At 38.3% G+C, this 17,273-nt stretch overlaps 1 protein-coding gene across 1 annotated transcript in view; it reads left to right on the top strand.

The window, feature by feature from the left end:
• The window catches only part of LOC126127625 (polycystin-2-like), a 130,295-nt gene extending 113,362 nt beyond the window's left edge, over positions 1–16,933 (top strand). The window contains exons 7-10 of the mRNA XM_049915147.1: positions 15,584–15,736; positions 15,823–16,031; positions 16,120–16,250; positions 16,881–16,933. Of these exons, the coding sequence (XP_049771104.1) occupies positions 15,584–15,736; positions 15,823–16,031; positions 16,120–16,250; positions 16,881–16,933 (546 nt within the window). The remainder of the gene's footprint in view (positions 1–15,583; positions 15,737–15,822; positions 16,032–16,119; positions 16,251–16,880) is intronic.
• Positions 16,934–17,273: the final 340 nt, after the last annotated feature.

Below are 17,273 nucleotides of genomic sequence, written 5' to 3'. Positions count from 1 at the left end.
AAAGTCTTTGTGAAGTTCACTCCGTGTACTCAGTTGGACATTAACTGTGCATTTCAGACAAGTGCATGAACAACACATGCAGATGTCAGCATTTGAGACAGGGCGTGTAGTTGGGCTCAAAGTGGCCAGTTGGAGTAACTGGCAAATTGCTTGACATTTGAACAGGAGTGATGCCACTATCAACAATATTGGCATAAACGGGAACCTTGCCTGATCACAGTGTCAAGAAGGAATTGATCAACCTAGAGCTACGACAGAATAAGAAGACTGAGCAATCTTCAGAGATGTACCCAGGGAGTCCTGGATTCATCATTGTCATCAATCTGATGTGCAACTGGTGTTTCAGTGACCTTGAAGATCACTAATAGGTGGATCACAGAAACAAGGGCTGAGCTCACAACTCACCTTGTGCTGACTGCTGTTGACCTCTGTACACCAACAAGCCCATTTGCAGTGATGCTGGGCACCTTTAGCCTGGTATCTCATTGACTGGAGTAGAATTGTCTTCATTGATGAGTACCACTTCAAATAAAGCCCTAATGACCAGCAAAGAATGTATGCAGAAATACCAGACAGTGGTTGGATACTAACCTGACTGTCAGCTGCCATACGGCCAGAGAACCAGGAATGATGGTCTGGGGTACCACTTCATTTCATACCGGGACCCCATTTATTATTAATCGTGACACTCTTACAGTGCAGTGCTACACTGAGAATATTCTACACCACAGGTTGTTCCCCTTCATGGCAAGCCATGCTGGGCTTACATTCAACACAATGCACACCTGTGCATGGCAAAAGTTTCTACTGTTTTTCTTCATGCTTGCCAAACCCTACCTTGGCTAAGAAAGTCCCCAAATCTCTCCCCAACTGAGAACAATTGAAGTATTATGAGCAGAACCCACCGATGAGCTTGAGTTTATGATGATCTGATGTGCTACTTAGGTGGAATTTGGTACAACATCCCTCAGGACGACATCTCTCAATGCCAAACAGAATAACTGCTTGCATAAGAGCTAGAGGTACACCAACAATTTACTAATTTGCTCAATTTGTGAAGTCCTGTCTCTTGGATAAATTGTCCAATTTTTCTGAAATTGTGATCATTTGTTTGTCTGTACATGTACAGTACATCTACCAATTTCTGACTCATTCAGATAATTCCCTCATGGTGCAGCATTGTTTTCTTTTTGTCTTAGAGTGTATTTCACTAATATACAAGACATGATTATGGCTTAAAATTAATTTTATAGTTCACTATTCAATCAGAAAACCTCACTACATTGTTTAATACTGCTATTAACACTTTATATCTCATTTATTTTCCTTTTAGAAGTAATGCTTCATGCAGTTTTTCGTCAAGAATCCGTATATTTTCATGAAGCCACAATCATAAACTGTGATGTAATGAGTTTTACTGTCATTGTTTGATTTTTTTATGGTAAATGTATATGATAAGCCCTCTGAACACCTTGCAATGCATGCTCTATAACAACACAGGCACACTGAACATTTTGTGGTCCACATAAGGGTTCATGAAGGACTTAACACTGATCAAGAGTAATATTTAAGGCACTGAATTAGATCTAAACCAACAAAATTGCCCATTTTTGAAGCTACCCATAGTTGGTGGAAGTTGCTACTGATAGTGTCAGCAAATGTGTACATGGCTGCCTAATTGCTATTACACAGATTAAGCATAGAGGAGCTGCTCTCCTTACATGTGGGTCCTAAATGATGAAAAAAAAAATAACAAAAAAAAAAAAAAAAAAAAAACACACACAAATTCGAGTTGTTGACGGTTGATTCAAAGTTCTTCAGATAAGTTTGTGCAGTGAAGAAGCTGGGTATTCATAAAATAGACATCTATGATCACTGACACAGCTTAGGCTACTGAATTGAAATTTACAGAACACAGAAAATGGGAACCTAGAGTGCACTGGTCTACACCATGATTAGAGCTAAGACCTCATCAACACAATTTATCGCACAAGCCTTGGCTGACAGGATGGCAGTTTCTGGATTTGTTCTTGACTTATCCAAGTTGTTTGAGAAAATTAATCATGCAGTCCTGCCAAGGAGAGTACAGAACAATGCTATTTGAGGTCAAGCAGCAGACTGGATAAAATCATATCTCAGCAACAGGAGCAAATATGTAACCATTAACAATTCATACAGATCAGAAGTTAGAAACATTAAATATGGTTTTGCAGTGGGACCTATCCTCTTGAATTTATTTGTAAATAATGTACGAACATATGGAAATGAAAGTAAGATATGGTCTGCAAATGATATGACTATGCTAAATCTTTCCAACAGTTCTGAAGCACCTGAGAAAAACACTCTCATATAAGTCAATAATACAGAACAGTGGCTCATGGGTAATGAGTTAATTCTTAACCTGAAAAAAAACTATGTACATGGTTTTCATCACTAAACAAAAAGAACAACAAGCAGATGTTTCTCTACGTGAAAGAGAACTGGAGGAAATAACTTCAGGTATGTTTTTAGGTATAACAATAGACAGTAAGCTAAATTGGAAGCAGTAGATAAATACCATTTCCAACAAGCTAAGCTCAATGATATTTGTAATAAAACAACTGACTCAGTATGCACTGCAAGACCTCTTTTTGAATCATACATGCAATATGGAATCACAGTACGGGGGAACTCAACCTCCACAGGAATGAAACAAATATTTGTACTAACAGAAGAAAGCCATTCAGACTATATTAAAAAAGAATCAAAAAGAACATTGTAGAAACTTTTTCAAAGATCTTAATATTTTGACATTTTCATCACTGTATAAACTCAAGACAATTGTAACTACTTTATGAGACCCCACAAAAGTGGGGACCAATGAGACCATTCACCCCTCACAATACAAGGAACAGAAAACAATTGTGGTATATTTCACATAGACTTCAGGTTTTAAAAAGTAACCTAAATACTTATTAAATTTAATACATGCATTACTGAGAGACTTAGAAAACTTCAAAACTTAGAAGATGTTTCCTACAACCCTAAAAAAGTTTCTAATAGAAGAAGAATTCTGTAGTATGACTGAGTACATGAGCAACAGCGAGCAAAAGTTCATCCTGTGGGTGATAAATTTTATGTGCCATATTAAGAGAAACTAGAATTAGAGATTAGTGTTAGGAAGTAAACAAGAATTAAAACTACTCATGTATAATAACAATTTATGTCACAAAATTGTATTTTTACCTCTGGTGTTTGCATTATAAATTATTTCTCATGATGTAACACTAAGTATATACTGTAACAATATTATGAAAAGGAAAGTTTCCACTCACCTTACAGCAGAGATGCTGTGTCACAGACAGGCACAACAAAAAGACTGTCACAAATAAAGCTTTCGGCCAGTAAGGCCTTTCGTCAAAAATAGATGACAGATATGTACACACACACACACACACACACACACACACACACACACACACACACACACACTCACGCAAACCCCACACACATGACTGTAGTCTCAGGCAACCATTGCTTCAGACTACAGTATTGTGTGTGTGGGTTGCATTTGCATGAGTGTGTGTGTGTGTGTGTGTGTGTGTGTGTGTGTATCTGTCATCTATTTTTGATGAAGGCTTTAACTGGCCAAAAGCTTGATTTGTGACAGTCTTTTTGTTGTGCCTATCTGCGACTCAGCATCTCCACCATATGGTGAGTGGCAACTTTCCTTTTCATGATATTGTTACATTTCATCCTGGATTTTCCATATGTACAAGGTGTGATTGGAAAGTTTTAAGAATGGATCCACTACCACTTACTGGTCTGGCAGGCAGGTACACAGAGGGTTGGGAGTGAGTCATTGCCTTGTCCTTGAATGCCCTCTGACAGGAAACAGTGTTTCCTTTATTCAGTTCATTGTGGCAACTGGTTGAGTGTGAGTCTGTTAGGGCTTATTGCCAGATCCTGTCTGTGTGAAAATGGATGTAAAAACAGAACAACGAGTTTGTGTGAAATTTTATTTTAAAACTGGGAAATCAGCTTCTGAGACTTATGAACTATTAAATCAACTTTTGGAGATAATTGTATGAGCCAGTCAAATGTTTCTGTCTGGTTCAATAAATTTAAAAATTGCCATGAATTATGTGAAGATCAACCATGATCCGGCCATCCCAGATTTGTTAAACAGGGTAATTATAGATGACGAATTGTGGGTATATGGATATGATCCTGAAACCAAAGTGCAGTCTTCACAGTGGAAGACTCCAGGTTCACCATGGCTGAAAAAAGCAAGGCAAAGTTGGTCGAAGGTGAAAACAATGTTGGTGATTTTTTTCGATTCTACCAGTATTGTGCATCATCAATTTACTCCTGGAGGACAGACAATTAACTAGGAATACTACAAATGTGTTCTTGAGCGTTTGCGCAAAAAGGTGCAGAAGAAAAGGCCTGCATTGTGGAAAGACAGGAGCTGGGTGCTACACCATGACAATGCTCCAGCTCATTGTGCCTTTCTCCATCATTGAATTTTTGACCAAATTCAAAATTCCTGTGCTTCCACAACTGCCATATTCCCCTGATTTGGCCTCTGCGGACTTCTACCTGTTTCCAAAACGAAATTTTCACTGAAAGGGAAGCAATTTGACTCGATTGCAGACATCCAGGCAAATAAGGAGAGTGTCCTTAACACACTTCAGGAAAAAAAATTCCAGGAATATTTACAAAAGTGGAAACATCAATGGAGTAGGTGTGTTCAGTCAGAAGAAGACTATTTTGAAGGAGAAGCATCACAGTAGCATGTAAGTACCACCATTATACAATTACAAGCCCATTCTTAAAACATTCTAATCACACCTTGTATATATTTCTGGTATCAACTACTACTGTTGAGGAAAAGTAATGCTAGAGGAGGATGTCCCTTTACAAACACTGCTAGGAGCTGGATTCTCTCATCACAATATTGGTTTCTGAACCTCACAAAGCAATGATAAAGATAAGAACAGTTGAAACTTGAAACTTCCTGGCAGATTAAAACTCTGTGCCGGTCCAAGATTCAAACTCAGGACCTTTCCTTACCGTGGGCAAGTGCGCTATCAACTGAGCTACCTAAGCATGACTCACGTTCCATCCTCACAGTTTTACTTCTGCCAGTACCTCGTCTCCTACCTTCCAAACTTTATAGAAGCACTCCTGAGAACCTTGCAGAATTAGCACTCCTGGAGAAAGGATATTTCAGAGACATGGCTTTGCCACAGCCTGGGGAATGTTTCCAGAATGAGATTTTCACTCTGCAGCAGAGTGTGCACTGATATGAAATTTCCTGTCAGATTAAAACTGTGTGCCGGAGCACTTGCCCGCAAAAGGCAAAGGTCCCAAGTTCGAGTCTCAGTCTGGCAAACAGTTTTAATCTGCCGGGAAGTTTCATATCAGCGCACACTCCACTCAGAGTGAAAATCTCATTCTGGAAACATCCCCCAGGCTGTGGCAAAGCCATATCTCTGCAATATTGTTTCTTTCGGGAGTTCTAGTTCTGCAAGGTTCGCAGGAGAGCTTCTGTAAAGTTTGGAAGGTAGGAGATGAGTTACTGGCAGGAGTAAAGCTGTGAGGACAGAGCATGAGCTGTGCTTGGGTAGTTCAGTTGGTAGAGCACTTGCCCACAAAAGGCAAAGGTCCTGAGTTCGAGTCTCGGTCCGGCACACAGTTTTAATCTGCCAGGTAGTTTCATATCAGTGCACACTCCGCTGCAGAGTGAAAATCTCATTCTGGATAAGAACAGTTGTTACTTATGTGAAGTACGGCATTCCTAGAGTCCAAAAATTAAATTTTCTGCTACAATGACCCATCTGAAATGAGGATCACATAGCATAAGTCACTGAAGTGGAAAGGGAATGCCAAGTGAATTTAAGGGAACAATTTGGGGCCACATGCAGAGGTAAATGCACTGTCACAGTGTTGCCAAATATTTTCAATCATGTTGCCAGGTCTTAGAAGTGCTAGGGGCAGCTATGTAGTGAAAAGCTTTGTTTTGGTCATCTTATAAGGGCTCTCAGAGGAGAAGCATGAAAGTGTTTGGTTTTTATGAAGGATTGCCTCCTGATACTTTCTGACATCACCTTTTATGCTATCTATATACACTATGTGATCAAAAATATCCAGACATCTGGCTGAAAATGACTTACAAGTTCATGGCGTCCTCTATCAGTATTGCTGGAATTCAATATGTTGTTGACCCACCCTTAGCCCTGATAACAGCTGCCACTCTTGCAGGCATATGTTCAGTCAATCAGGTGCTGGAAGGTTTCTTGGTGAATGGCAGCCCATTCTTCAGAGACTGCAGCACTGAGGAGTGGTATCGGTGTCGGTGGTGAGGCCTGGCATGAAGTCGGCATTCCAAAACATCCAAAAGGTATTCTATAAGATTCAGGTCAGGACTCTGTGCAGGCCAGTCTGTTACAGGGATGTTATTGTCATGTAGCCACTCTGCCACAGGCCATGCATTATGAACAGGTGCTTGATTGTGTTGAAAGATGCAATCACCATCCCTGAATTGCTCTTCAACAGTGGGAAACAAGAAGGTGCTTAAAACATCAATGTACGCCTGTACTGTGATAGTGAAAACAACAAGGGGTGCAAGCCCCCTCCATGAAAAACACAACCACACCATAACACCACCGCTTCCGAATTTTACTGCTGGCACTACACACACTGGCACATGACATTCACCAGGCATTCACCATACCCACACCCTACCATCAGATCACCACATTGTGTACCATGATTCATCACTCCGCACAACATTTTTCCCCTGTGCAATTATCTGATGTTCACACTCCTTACATCTGTGTACCGTGATTCGTCACTCCACACAACATTTTTCCACATTTCAATCATCCAATGTTTACGCTCCTTACGCCAAGCAAGGCATCATTTGGCATTTACCATCTTGATGTGTGGCTTATGAGCAGCTGCTTGACCATGAAACCCAAGTATTCTCACCACCCGCCTAACTGTCATAGTACTTGCAGTGGATCCTGATGCAGTTTGGAATTCCTGTGTATCCATGTCTGCCTATTGCACATTAAGACCCTCTTTAACTGTCAGCAGTCTCTATCAGTCAACAGATGAGGTCAGCCTGTACACTTTTGTGCTGTACGTGTCCCTTCATGTTTCCACTTCACTGTTACATTGGAAAAAGTCGACCTAGGGATGTTTAGGAGTGTGGAAATCTCGTGTACAGATGCATGGCACAAGTAACACCCAATCACCTGACCATGTTCAAAGTCCACGAGTTCTGCAGAGCACCACATTCTGCTCTCTCACGATGTCTAATGTCTGAGGTTGCTTATATGGAGTACCTGGCAGTAGGTGGCAGCACAATGCACCTAATATGAAAAACGTATGTTTTTCGGGGTGTCCGGATACTTTTGATCACATAGTGTATAAGCTATTCAATTAGATTTATTGTAGACTCCCAAATTTTTTAAGCATTCTGGTATGGAAGGGGAGGGGGGACTCTTAAAGCCAGTGTTATACAATTTCAGCACAGGGATAGCAAAGACAGCGACATCAGTTTCTGCTCATGCAGCATACAACATCTGAAATATTGAGGTATATAATTTTAAATAATGTTTACTGTACAATTTATCCTAAATACAAACAAATAAAACTCTTACTTTGATAGTTCACAATGAACACTTATTTCAATGGAATAAAAAGTAATTGGAAATCAACATTCCCTCACACATCACAAAGCAGTAAGATATGAAGTGCATTGCGCCTCAAAATTGAATGTGTCTGCATGCATACTTGTGCCATGTACAGATAGAATTTCATAACTACCATGAGAATGCAGAAATATTTTGGTGGGGATCAAAGCAAGAAGAAACACAGTCTGGTTCCACTCAGTAATCAGTTCATTTGAGAAGAGAAGAAACTGAAAATTATGTTCATTAACATAGATACTATACTGTAAATGTGGGCAATGTGTAATTCTGTGCATTCATATGTTTTCCATCATGAGATCTATGTGTGTAATCCATAATAACAAGCCTGTTCATTGCTTTCTGAATGTTCATTTTTGTTTGGTCCCTAAATTTTGAAAAGAATTCAAATCCATGTCACTGATAGTTCCTTTGAATCATTCCAGTGACTTCATTTGTGTTCTGCTGCTTGGTACTCTTAAAGCAGACCACAAAGCCTGCTGCTTTGAGGTATTAGATCAAGGTTGCCAGAAGGCTTACAAATTGTATTTGAAATTGAATGTCACAAGTGAAACACACACTTGATTACCTAGATTTTTCATATTAAGCTGTGTAAATAAAAAGCAAGAAGAAATTATAATTTATCAATTGGCATAACTCATTCGAACATCAGAAGAACAAAATCATCCTCATGGTCACAAATTTGTAGCTATCTGTAGCAACAGCAGAGTCAATACTGTCTATTCAATCGATGATTAATAGACTGTGATATGGATCTATCTGTCATCACAGTGTCAAACCAACATAATTGTTGCGGAGTTCTGCCTGTATCATCAGCCTCTCATAGCTATTGTTTATTAGTGGGATTTTCCTGTTTCCTTGGAAATGAGACCCCAAGTAAATGTGCATATTCTGCATGGTGAAACACCAACATTCCATTTTTCCGGATTCACTGGTATTGTGCATCAGTAACAAATAGGGATAGGAAAATTCTTGTGAGTGAATGAACAATAATAATAATTATTGTAGTAACAATAACAAATTAAATTGAGTGAAGCTTACTGGATTACATAAGAAGGCTGACAATTAAAAATAAAAATAGGCTGATCAGTTGGCGCAATGCACAGGTTTTCATAGCATTTTGTTACAGAATTTTACTCTGGCTATCTTCAGAGACAAAGGAGGAAAACTGAAGTGATACACATTGATGGTCCAGTGAGAGCTAAACCAGCAACTAACCAGTTCACAAGATCATAAAACAAGCTTGGTGCCACAGAGCAAACGTGACAATGTTACATTTAGCCCTCTGCCTCACTCTGATCATAGCTGATGCAGACAGTTCACAACATGAAATACAAATTCAGTTGTAGTTTAAGTGTGGAATTATTTTCCAAGGGTCAAAAAATTAAGTTTATGATTTCTATCTCGTATAAATGTGATAACTATTCAAAGGCTCTGAGCACTATGGGACTTAACATCTATGGTCATCAGTCCCCTAGAACTTAGAACTACTTAAACCTAACTAACCTAAGGACAGCACACAACACCCAGCCATCACGAGGCAGAGAAAATCCCTGACCCCGCCGGAAATCGAACCCGGGAACCCGGGCGTGGGAAGCGAGAATGCTACCGCACGACCACGAGATGCGAGCGCGATAACTATTCAGATTATTTCATTAGTATGAAAAGAGAATATTATGAGAATTTAGCAGGATCACTCAGCAGTAATGCTGAAAGTAAGTGATGATCATGAGATGCTAAACATCATCAACAATATTGCCTTTCCTCAACTGCACTGACAATACAAAGAAGTTCATGGTTAGCTCACAATGTCCTCACTGCTTTCCATAGCACGCTCCAACCAGGTCTCAGTGGAGCTGCACTAGCAGACATCAGTCTTAAGGATGGCTTCAAACCAACACCAGATTACGCCACTGAAAAATACAAATGAGTTTCACAGCTATTCCATTTGACTTTTGGTGAGAGCTTATTTTAACAAAACCAAAAATGTGAGCAAGACAATCATGTCCACAATGTCAAGAAATGGTAAGATACTATGCAATGTTGACCTCAAATGACTGTGTCTACATCCAGTCTTGTGTCATACACAGCTAAAATGTCTGGAATACCACCAAAATATGAAGACATTATGGGTAATAGACTAATACATCACTGCCACAGAGTAAAAATTCAACTTTTGGATTCACAAGGAAAAATTTAAAGTTTTACTATTGAACAAGAAACAAAACAGAATAAACAGGCAAGTATGCAGTTGTGCTCTTTCATATATTTTTCACCTCAAGTTCTACCATAGGAAATGCACACTAACAAGCATGTTCAGTGCTTTCATGGTTTATCTATCTTGTCTGATCACGATATGATGAACAAGGTACAGAATCTTGCCACTGGCAGTTGCTTCAGATCTTTTCAGAGACTTTTGTTTCTTTTGTTGCTGATTAAGATGATATTCAAGAATCAGACAACTGTAGCTACTCCTGGAAGGTTGCCAGGAGATATATGACATGGAGGATTAAGATTCACCACTTACTAGTGTCAGTTAGCGGCTCAATTAAAGTAGTAGTGAAAGGCAGTGATAAGATACAGCATTTGCAGCAAAATTGGAACTGATTTCAAAATCAGCTACCATTCTAGAAAGTGAGCCCTTTACAACTAAGCAGACAAGGCACTGCTGCAGTAAACACTCTTTCATTGCCATAATTGTAGCTTAGGCAGAAGCATGCAATGTGTAAGATGAGAGTAGGGTTAGGTTATGCATGGATTCAAAAGGGTTTACTTTACTAACCCAGTATGTTATCTTAAGTGGGAATTATTCAGATTATTTCATGAAGCTGACAAGGAAAAGTAAAACAAATTTAGCAGGCTCAATCAGTCCCACACTCACAAATATCTACCATGACAACAGAATTGGCAAATAATGCCTACGATTTTGCAAAGTCTCAACTGCATTAGTGGCTACTATTTTTGTAGCTGGAATTTTGCATGATCAGATCTGGACAACCAGTCTAGGATGAGACGATGTGCTACATTGGAAGTCTGGATCTGAATATTTGAAGTATATACAGAATTGCACAGTGCCCACATTTATACTTTAGTATCTATGTTAATGAACATAATTATCAGTTTCTTCTCTTCTGAATCTTCAAATGATTTGATTACTGGTCAGCATCGAATAATTAGTTAACTGTATTTTTTCTTGCTTCCGTTCCCACCAACATACTTCTGTGTTCTTGCAGTAGTTGTGAAATTCTATTTGTATGTTGCACAAGACTGCATATAGACACAATTAATTGTGAGGTGCAGTGTGTTTGATATCTTACTGATTCGTGATGTGTAGGAGAAGATTGATCTTCAGTTACTTTTTATTCCACTGAAATAAGCTTTCATTTCAAACTATCAGAATAAGTGTTTTATTCATGTGTGTTTTGTGGAAATTGTACAGTAATCATGATGGAAAATTATATAGCTCAATATTTCATACACCGTATGCTGTATAAGTGGAAGCTAATATCACTAGCTTTGATATCCCTCCTCTGAAATTGTATAACACTGGCTCTAACAGTCCTCTTCCACACCAGGAAGCTTCAAAAATGAGGAATTTTAGATTACATCTAATTCAATGTCTTAAATACAGGTAGTCTGAAAGGTGACGTTAGAAAGTATTGGGAGGTTGTTGTTGTTGTTGTGCTCTTCAGTCCTGAGACTGATTTGATGCAGCGCTCCAAGCTACCCTACCCTGTGCAAGCTTCTTCATCTCCCAGTACTTACTGCAACCTACATCCTTCTGAATCTGCTTAGTGTATTCATCTCTTGGTCTCCCTCTACAATTTTTACCCTCCACGCTGCCCTCCAATGCTAGATTTGTGATTCCTTGAAGCCTCAGAATATGTCCTACCAACCAATCCCTTCTTTTTGTCAAGTTGTGCCACAAACTCCTCTTCTCCCCAATTCTATTCAATACTTCATCATTAGTTATGTGATCTACCCATCTAATCTTCAGCATTCTTCTGTAGCACCACATTTCGAAAGCTTCTATTCTCTTCTTGTCTAAACTATCTATCATCCATGTTTCACATCTATACATGGCTACACTCCATACAAATACTTTCAGAAACAACTTCCTGACACTTAAATCAGTACTCAATGTTAACAAATTTCTCTTCTTCAGAAACGCTTTTTTTGCCATTGTCAGTCTGCATTTTATATCCCCTCTACTTCAACCATCATCAGTTATTTTTCTTCCCAAATAACAAAACTCATTTACTACTTTAAGTGTCTCATTTCCTAATCTAATTCCCTCAGCATCACCTGATTTAATTCGACTACATTCCATTATCCTCGTTTAGCTTTTGTTGATGTTCATCTTATATCCTCCTTTCAAGACACTGTCCATTCTGTTCAGCTGCTCTTCCAGGTCCTTTGCTGTCTCTGACAGAATTACAATGTCATCGGTGAACCTCAAAGTTTTTATTTCTTCTCCATGGATTTTAATGCCATGCTGCATAAAAACCTAATGCATTGCATCTCCCCCTGGAGAACCTGTCTACGACGAGTATGACAAGCATTTTGCTACATAGCTGCCCCTAGGACAGCTAAGTTGTAGCACCATTGTTGCAAATACTGGACAATCCTCTGATAGTGCACTTACTTACGCATGTAGTTCTGAATTGTGCCACAAAATTCACTTGGGACTCTCTTTCCACTTACGCTACATAATTCTCACATAAGATGAGACACTGAGACGTAAAATTTAATTTTTGGACTCTATGCCATACTTCAGGGTAAGTAACAGCTGTTTTTATCTTCAATGTTGTGTTTGAGGCTCAGTGACCAAAAATGTGATGAGGTAGTCTGGCTTCCAGCAGCCTCTCATTAGCTCAGTGCTTTCCCTCACGTATTGTGATGCAAGGGTGGTGTGAGTTCTTAGTTCTAAATTATAGTGCAGACCAGTACACTCTAGGTCCCCCTTTTCCATTTTATTAAATGGAGCTGTGAACTGTCAGGAGAAATTCTTTAACAAAATCTAAAGAAAACCTCTACACATTGAGTGTTCTCACAAGCTCAACTCAGAAAGCCGTGTTAATGATCACAGATGTCTGTTCTGTGAATACCAAGCTTTGTCTTTGTACAGATGTCTCTGAAGAACTATGATTAAACCATCAACAACATGAATTTGTTTTGTTCATCTCATAGGACCCAAACCAGGGGAATGGTTATAAATGAATATAGTTCCTTTGTGCTAAATCTGTGTAATAGCAATTAGGCACCCTTTGTTGATGCTTGCTGACACCAGCATTAGCAACTTTCATCCACCCTGGATAGCTTCAAAAATAGTCATTTTTGTTGGTTTAAATCTTATTCAGGACCTTAAATATCACTTTTGATCAATGTTAAGTTCTCCATGAATCCATACATGGACATCAAAATGTGCAGTGTGCCTGCATTGCATAGAGAATGCACTGCAAAGTATTCAGACAGTTTATCACATACATTTAGCATAAGAAATAAAACAACAACAGTAAAATTCATTACTATACATTTACTCACTTGGCTTCACAAAAGCGCACAAATTCCTCACAAAAAATTGCATGAAGCATCACTTCTAAAAGGGAAATAAGTTAAATATAAATCAGTAATAATAACAGTAAACAATGTAGTGAGCTATTCTTATTGAATCAGAAAACAGAAAATTAATTTTGAGCCATACTCGAGTATTTCATATTCATGTGATACATTACTCACCATATAAAAATGGATCATCTGCCTCCATTGCTATTGAGCTTGAAATGCAAATCATATGGTAGGTATTTCTGTGAAGCATCACCAGTAAAGTGTTTTATACTCTCCAAAGCAATGAACAGTAGATGATGCTTTTGACACAGGGTGAGGAAGTGCAGCTCCTCTGAGCAGTCACTGCCAGCTGCCACCAACTGGGCCCTGGAGGGGTCTCATGCATGTGGCATCCGAAGGCAGACAGTCTGCTAAGACATCTGCCATGAAAATGTTATGGGACATAACTATCATTACTGACTTGTCAGAAAGTAAAATATATTGTAGCTGTGCTACCATTACACTCAGAATGGTAGCATTCAGATGAAAGGTGCTATAAACATTTAGGCAACAAGCAGTTTCGACTGCAAGATGGTGTTTACCGCTAGACTGTGGGCGTATATGTAGCATAACAACTGAAACAAAAGACAAGACTTCCTCCAGGAATTGCCATGGCCTATAATGATGCCAGATTGTGTAGACTGGTGGACTTAGAGAATTATCAATGTGGACACATTATTTATCCCATGTCATGATCGGTGCAAGCATAACCCTTGTGACAGACAACTGCCGGCCAAGTTTTATGTCCAAGGGTGTATGTCTTCACATTTGTGGCAAGTTCTTTTTATCTCTTAAATGAAAATTGTTTTAGATCTTTTGACTTTTTCTATACTCATAGGAACCACTTGGTATCAGTGGAAGAAACAATAGCATATCTCTTCTTTTTGAAAAAATATTTGTGTATTATATATTCCCATGTGTTGACATGTCCACCATCCTTGAGGATCTCTTCACGATGGATGGGGACGAGGGTGTGGATACAGGGTGAGTGAAGTAGGGTTCTGACGGGGGAGACAGATGGAGCAGAGGGCTAATGGAGACTGAGGTAATGAGGATTACAGGAATGAGTGATCTGTTGAAATGACAATGCATAGTTCAGAAGAGCTGACGTTGGGTAAAAGGATCCACATGGCATGGTTGTGAAGCAGCCACTGAAATGTTGAGCTCTGCAGCCGTATATTCTGCCACTGGGTGGACAACTCTGCTCTTGGCCAGGTTGGTGGTTTTGCTGGGTTTACCACATCTTCACCAGACACACCCCCCCCCCCCCCCCCATTTACTGACAGTGTTTAGAGTGTGTATAGGACCTCCATGAGGTCAAGGGAAAACAAGCGAAGTGCATGAAACTGAAATTAAATTTTTGAGAAGTTGGATAGGTGTAGGATAAAAATACCTGAGAAAGAAGGGAAATGAAAGTGTTAAGAAAATAACACAAAGACAAAACATGCTACAAGCTAAGACAGAAAAAAGTAAGATGCACAAGAAGGAAAAAAAAGATAAGAGATCAATGGGAATCCCAAGGAGCAAGTGGCAAGGAGGAGTGGAAGAAAGCATTCAGAACTGAGGGAAAGACTGGGCCATAGTAATGGCAAAGAGGTTGTTGGATGACCAGAAGTGATGGAGAGGCATATGTTCCAAGCCAACTCTGCTGGTGAGTGGAGGTGAAGAAGAAGAAGAAGAAGAAGAAGATGATGATGATGATGATGATGATGATGATGATGATTACAGATCAGAAATGGTTTGGAGGAATTATTTATGAGCACAATATATTTTGTACTAGAAGTAATGCAGTTGTTTCTTTGAACTGTTTTTAGTTTTAATTGTGTTTGCAATACAGTGTATGGAAATCAGAGAAGTTACAATAAATGCTTTTTACTCTATGCGGAATGTATGTCACTTGAGTATATGAGTATTTGTGACAAGTTAAAACTGTCTGATGGAAAGGTATTTGAAACTGAATCACTGCCTTTGATGGACAGTGCATTACGCCATGGAGCATGCTTCTTGGACCAATTTTTAACATGTCACATATAACCCACAAACCATGCTTTCTGGAGAGAGAAAGAGAGAGAGAGAGAGAGAGAGAGAGAGAGAGAGAGAGAGAGAGAGGAGGGAGGAGTACAAAAATTATTCCCACTTTTCTTTATTGACACAAATTGTCAGCAATGACCATTTATGAAATGAAGCAAGTAGTATAGACTAATGGTATAAATGTTGATGACTCTTTCACTAATATGTGGATGTCCAATTAAGACAAATATTTATTTATCTTTCAGGCAAGGGATTTCAGAGGAATTGGAATATCTGTGGTGACTCTTTTGCGGACTATTGTGGGATATAATATTTATGAATCAATTCAGAAAGCTGATTGGTTTTTTGCTCCTATATACTATATTGCATATGTAGTATTTGTTTTCCTCATATTATTGGTAAGGCTACTTAAAAAAATTATAAGAATAAGTGTTTCAACAGCCATGGTGAATGTAATTGTGAAGCAAATGTCTTATATTTTCAGAATATGTTTATTGCCATTATTGTATATTCATATTCAGAAGTAAAAGCTGAGATAGCTGTTATGGATGATGATTTACATTTAACTGACTTTTTGAAAAAACACTTTAAAAATGTGATGGAGAAGTTTGGTGTATACAGCACATATGAGTCAAAGTCTAAGGACAAAGAGAAGAAGCTTACATATAATGATATAAGAGAAATTTTACGAGAGTGAGTGTGTTAAAATAACAGTACGATCTGTATTAATTCCAGTAAATTACCTCATTTCTGACTTTTGCTTCATTCATTTTTGTTAAAGGTGCAAATTTACAGATTTGGAGATAGAAATGTTTTTTGCAAAATATGACATCACAGGAGAAAGAATAGTAACTGAACATGACACCCACAGAATGTTACGTGATATGGGATGGGTGGACAAGGAAGACGAAGGTTGGTTATGACTCAGATTTTAATTAAGGCATAGTCATAGGGGCAGTTTGGTAATTCCCAGTAGCTAAACAAAATTCAGTTTGAAAATAAAAATAGAAGTATCATTGAGCAAGTAATTCATTACTGGGTAAAATGTGTTTGAAATTATTTTAAATTATTTGAACATCATACAGCTATTCAAATTTGTATGGCACGCCCTTCAAATTATATAAAGTTTGACCTACTAAGTTGGTTCTGTCAGTAGGTACACCTCACTTATCCCCAATAATTGTCAGTTTGTAAAATATGATGTAACTTTTACTGTATTATTCAAACACTTTTTAAACAATTTTGCTACAAAAATTGATAGTTTGATTTATTTCTGAGAGAGGTTTGCTTCCATGAGTTTATGAAAGAGGTGTTGTTGATTTTGAATCAGAGAATTTCTCTATAATAAAGTACCATTCTGGTGTGATTTATTCCTTACCTAATTGAGAATTTCTAAAGTTTTCCTACATTTTTGATTCAATTTTTACAATTTTTCAAGCCTCAAATAATATTTAACTTAATACAGACATTAGTATTAGAGACATTAATTTATGTTAAATCTCATGTACCCTAATACTGACGTATTATGATATTGGTTTACAGATGTGGGACCAGAAGAAGATTCTGGTGTGTCTGTGGATGAATTTGAAGAGTAAGTATGTTGCCTAGGAAATATAACGACACTATATTCCATTTATGTTGGTGCAGTCATTTTAACCAAATTGTTAAGTGCCAACAAGCTGTTGTTTAAAAGAATGGTCTCTGGGATATGGAAAGAAGTCAAAGATGTTTTACTTCATTTATTTAATTTTAAGTGCTACACAGTAAAATAACTTTAGATCCATTTATTACAGTGATAATTCCTAATTATGAACTAAACTAAGACATTAAATTTAAGAGTTCCTGCAAAGATTCTTTTCAGTGCAGCAGAAGGAGTTGCCAAACAGAAAGTTCTTCAATTCAGTCTTAAACTCAACCACATTACCTACATTACAT

Source organism: Schistocerca cancellata, chromosome 1 (genome assembly GCF_023864275.1).
Source record: "Schistocerca cancellata isolate TAMUIC-IGC-003103 chromosome 1, iqSchCanc2.1, whole genome shotgun sequence".
In the NCBI taxonomy this organism is placed as follows: Eukaryota; Metazoa; Arthropoda; class Insecta; order Orthoptera; family Acrididae; genus Schistocerca; species Schistocerca cancellata.
This window is presented reverse-complemented; position numbering and strand designations above follow the sequence as displayed.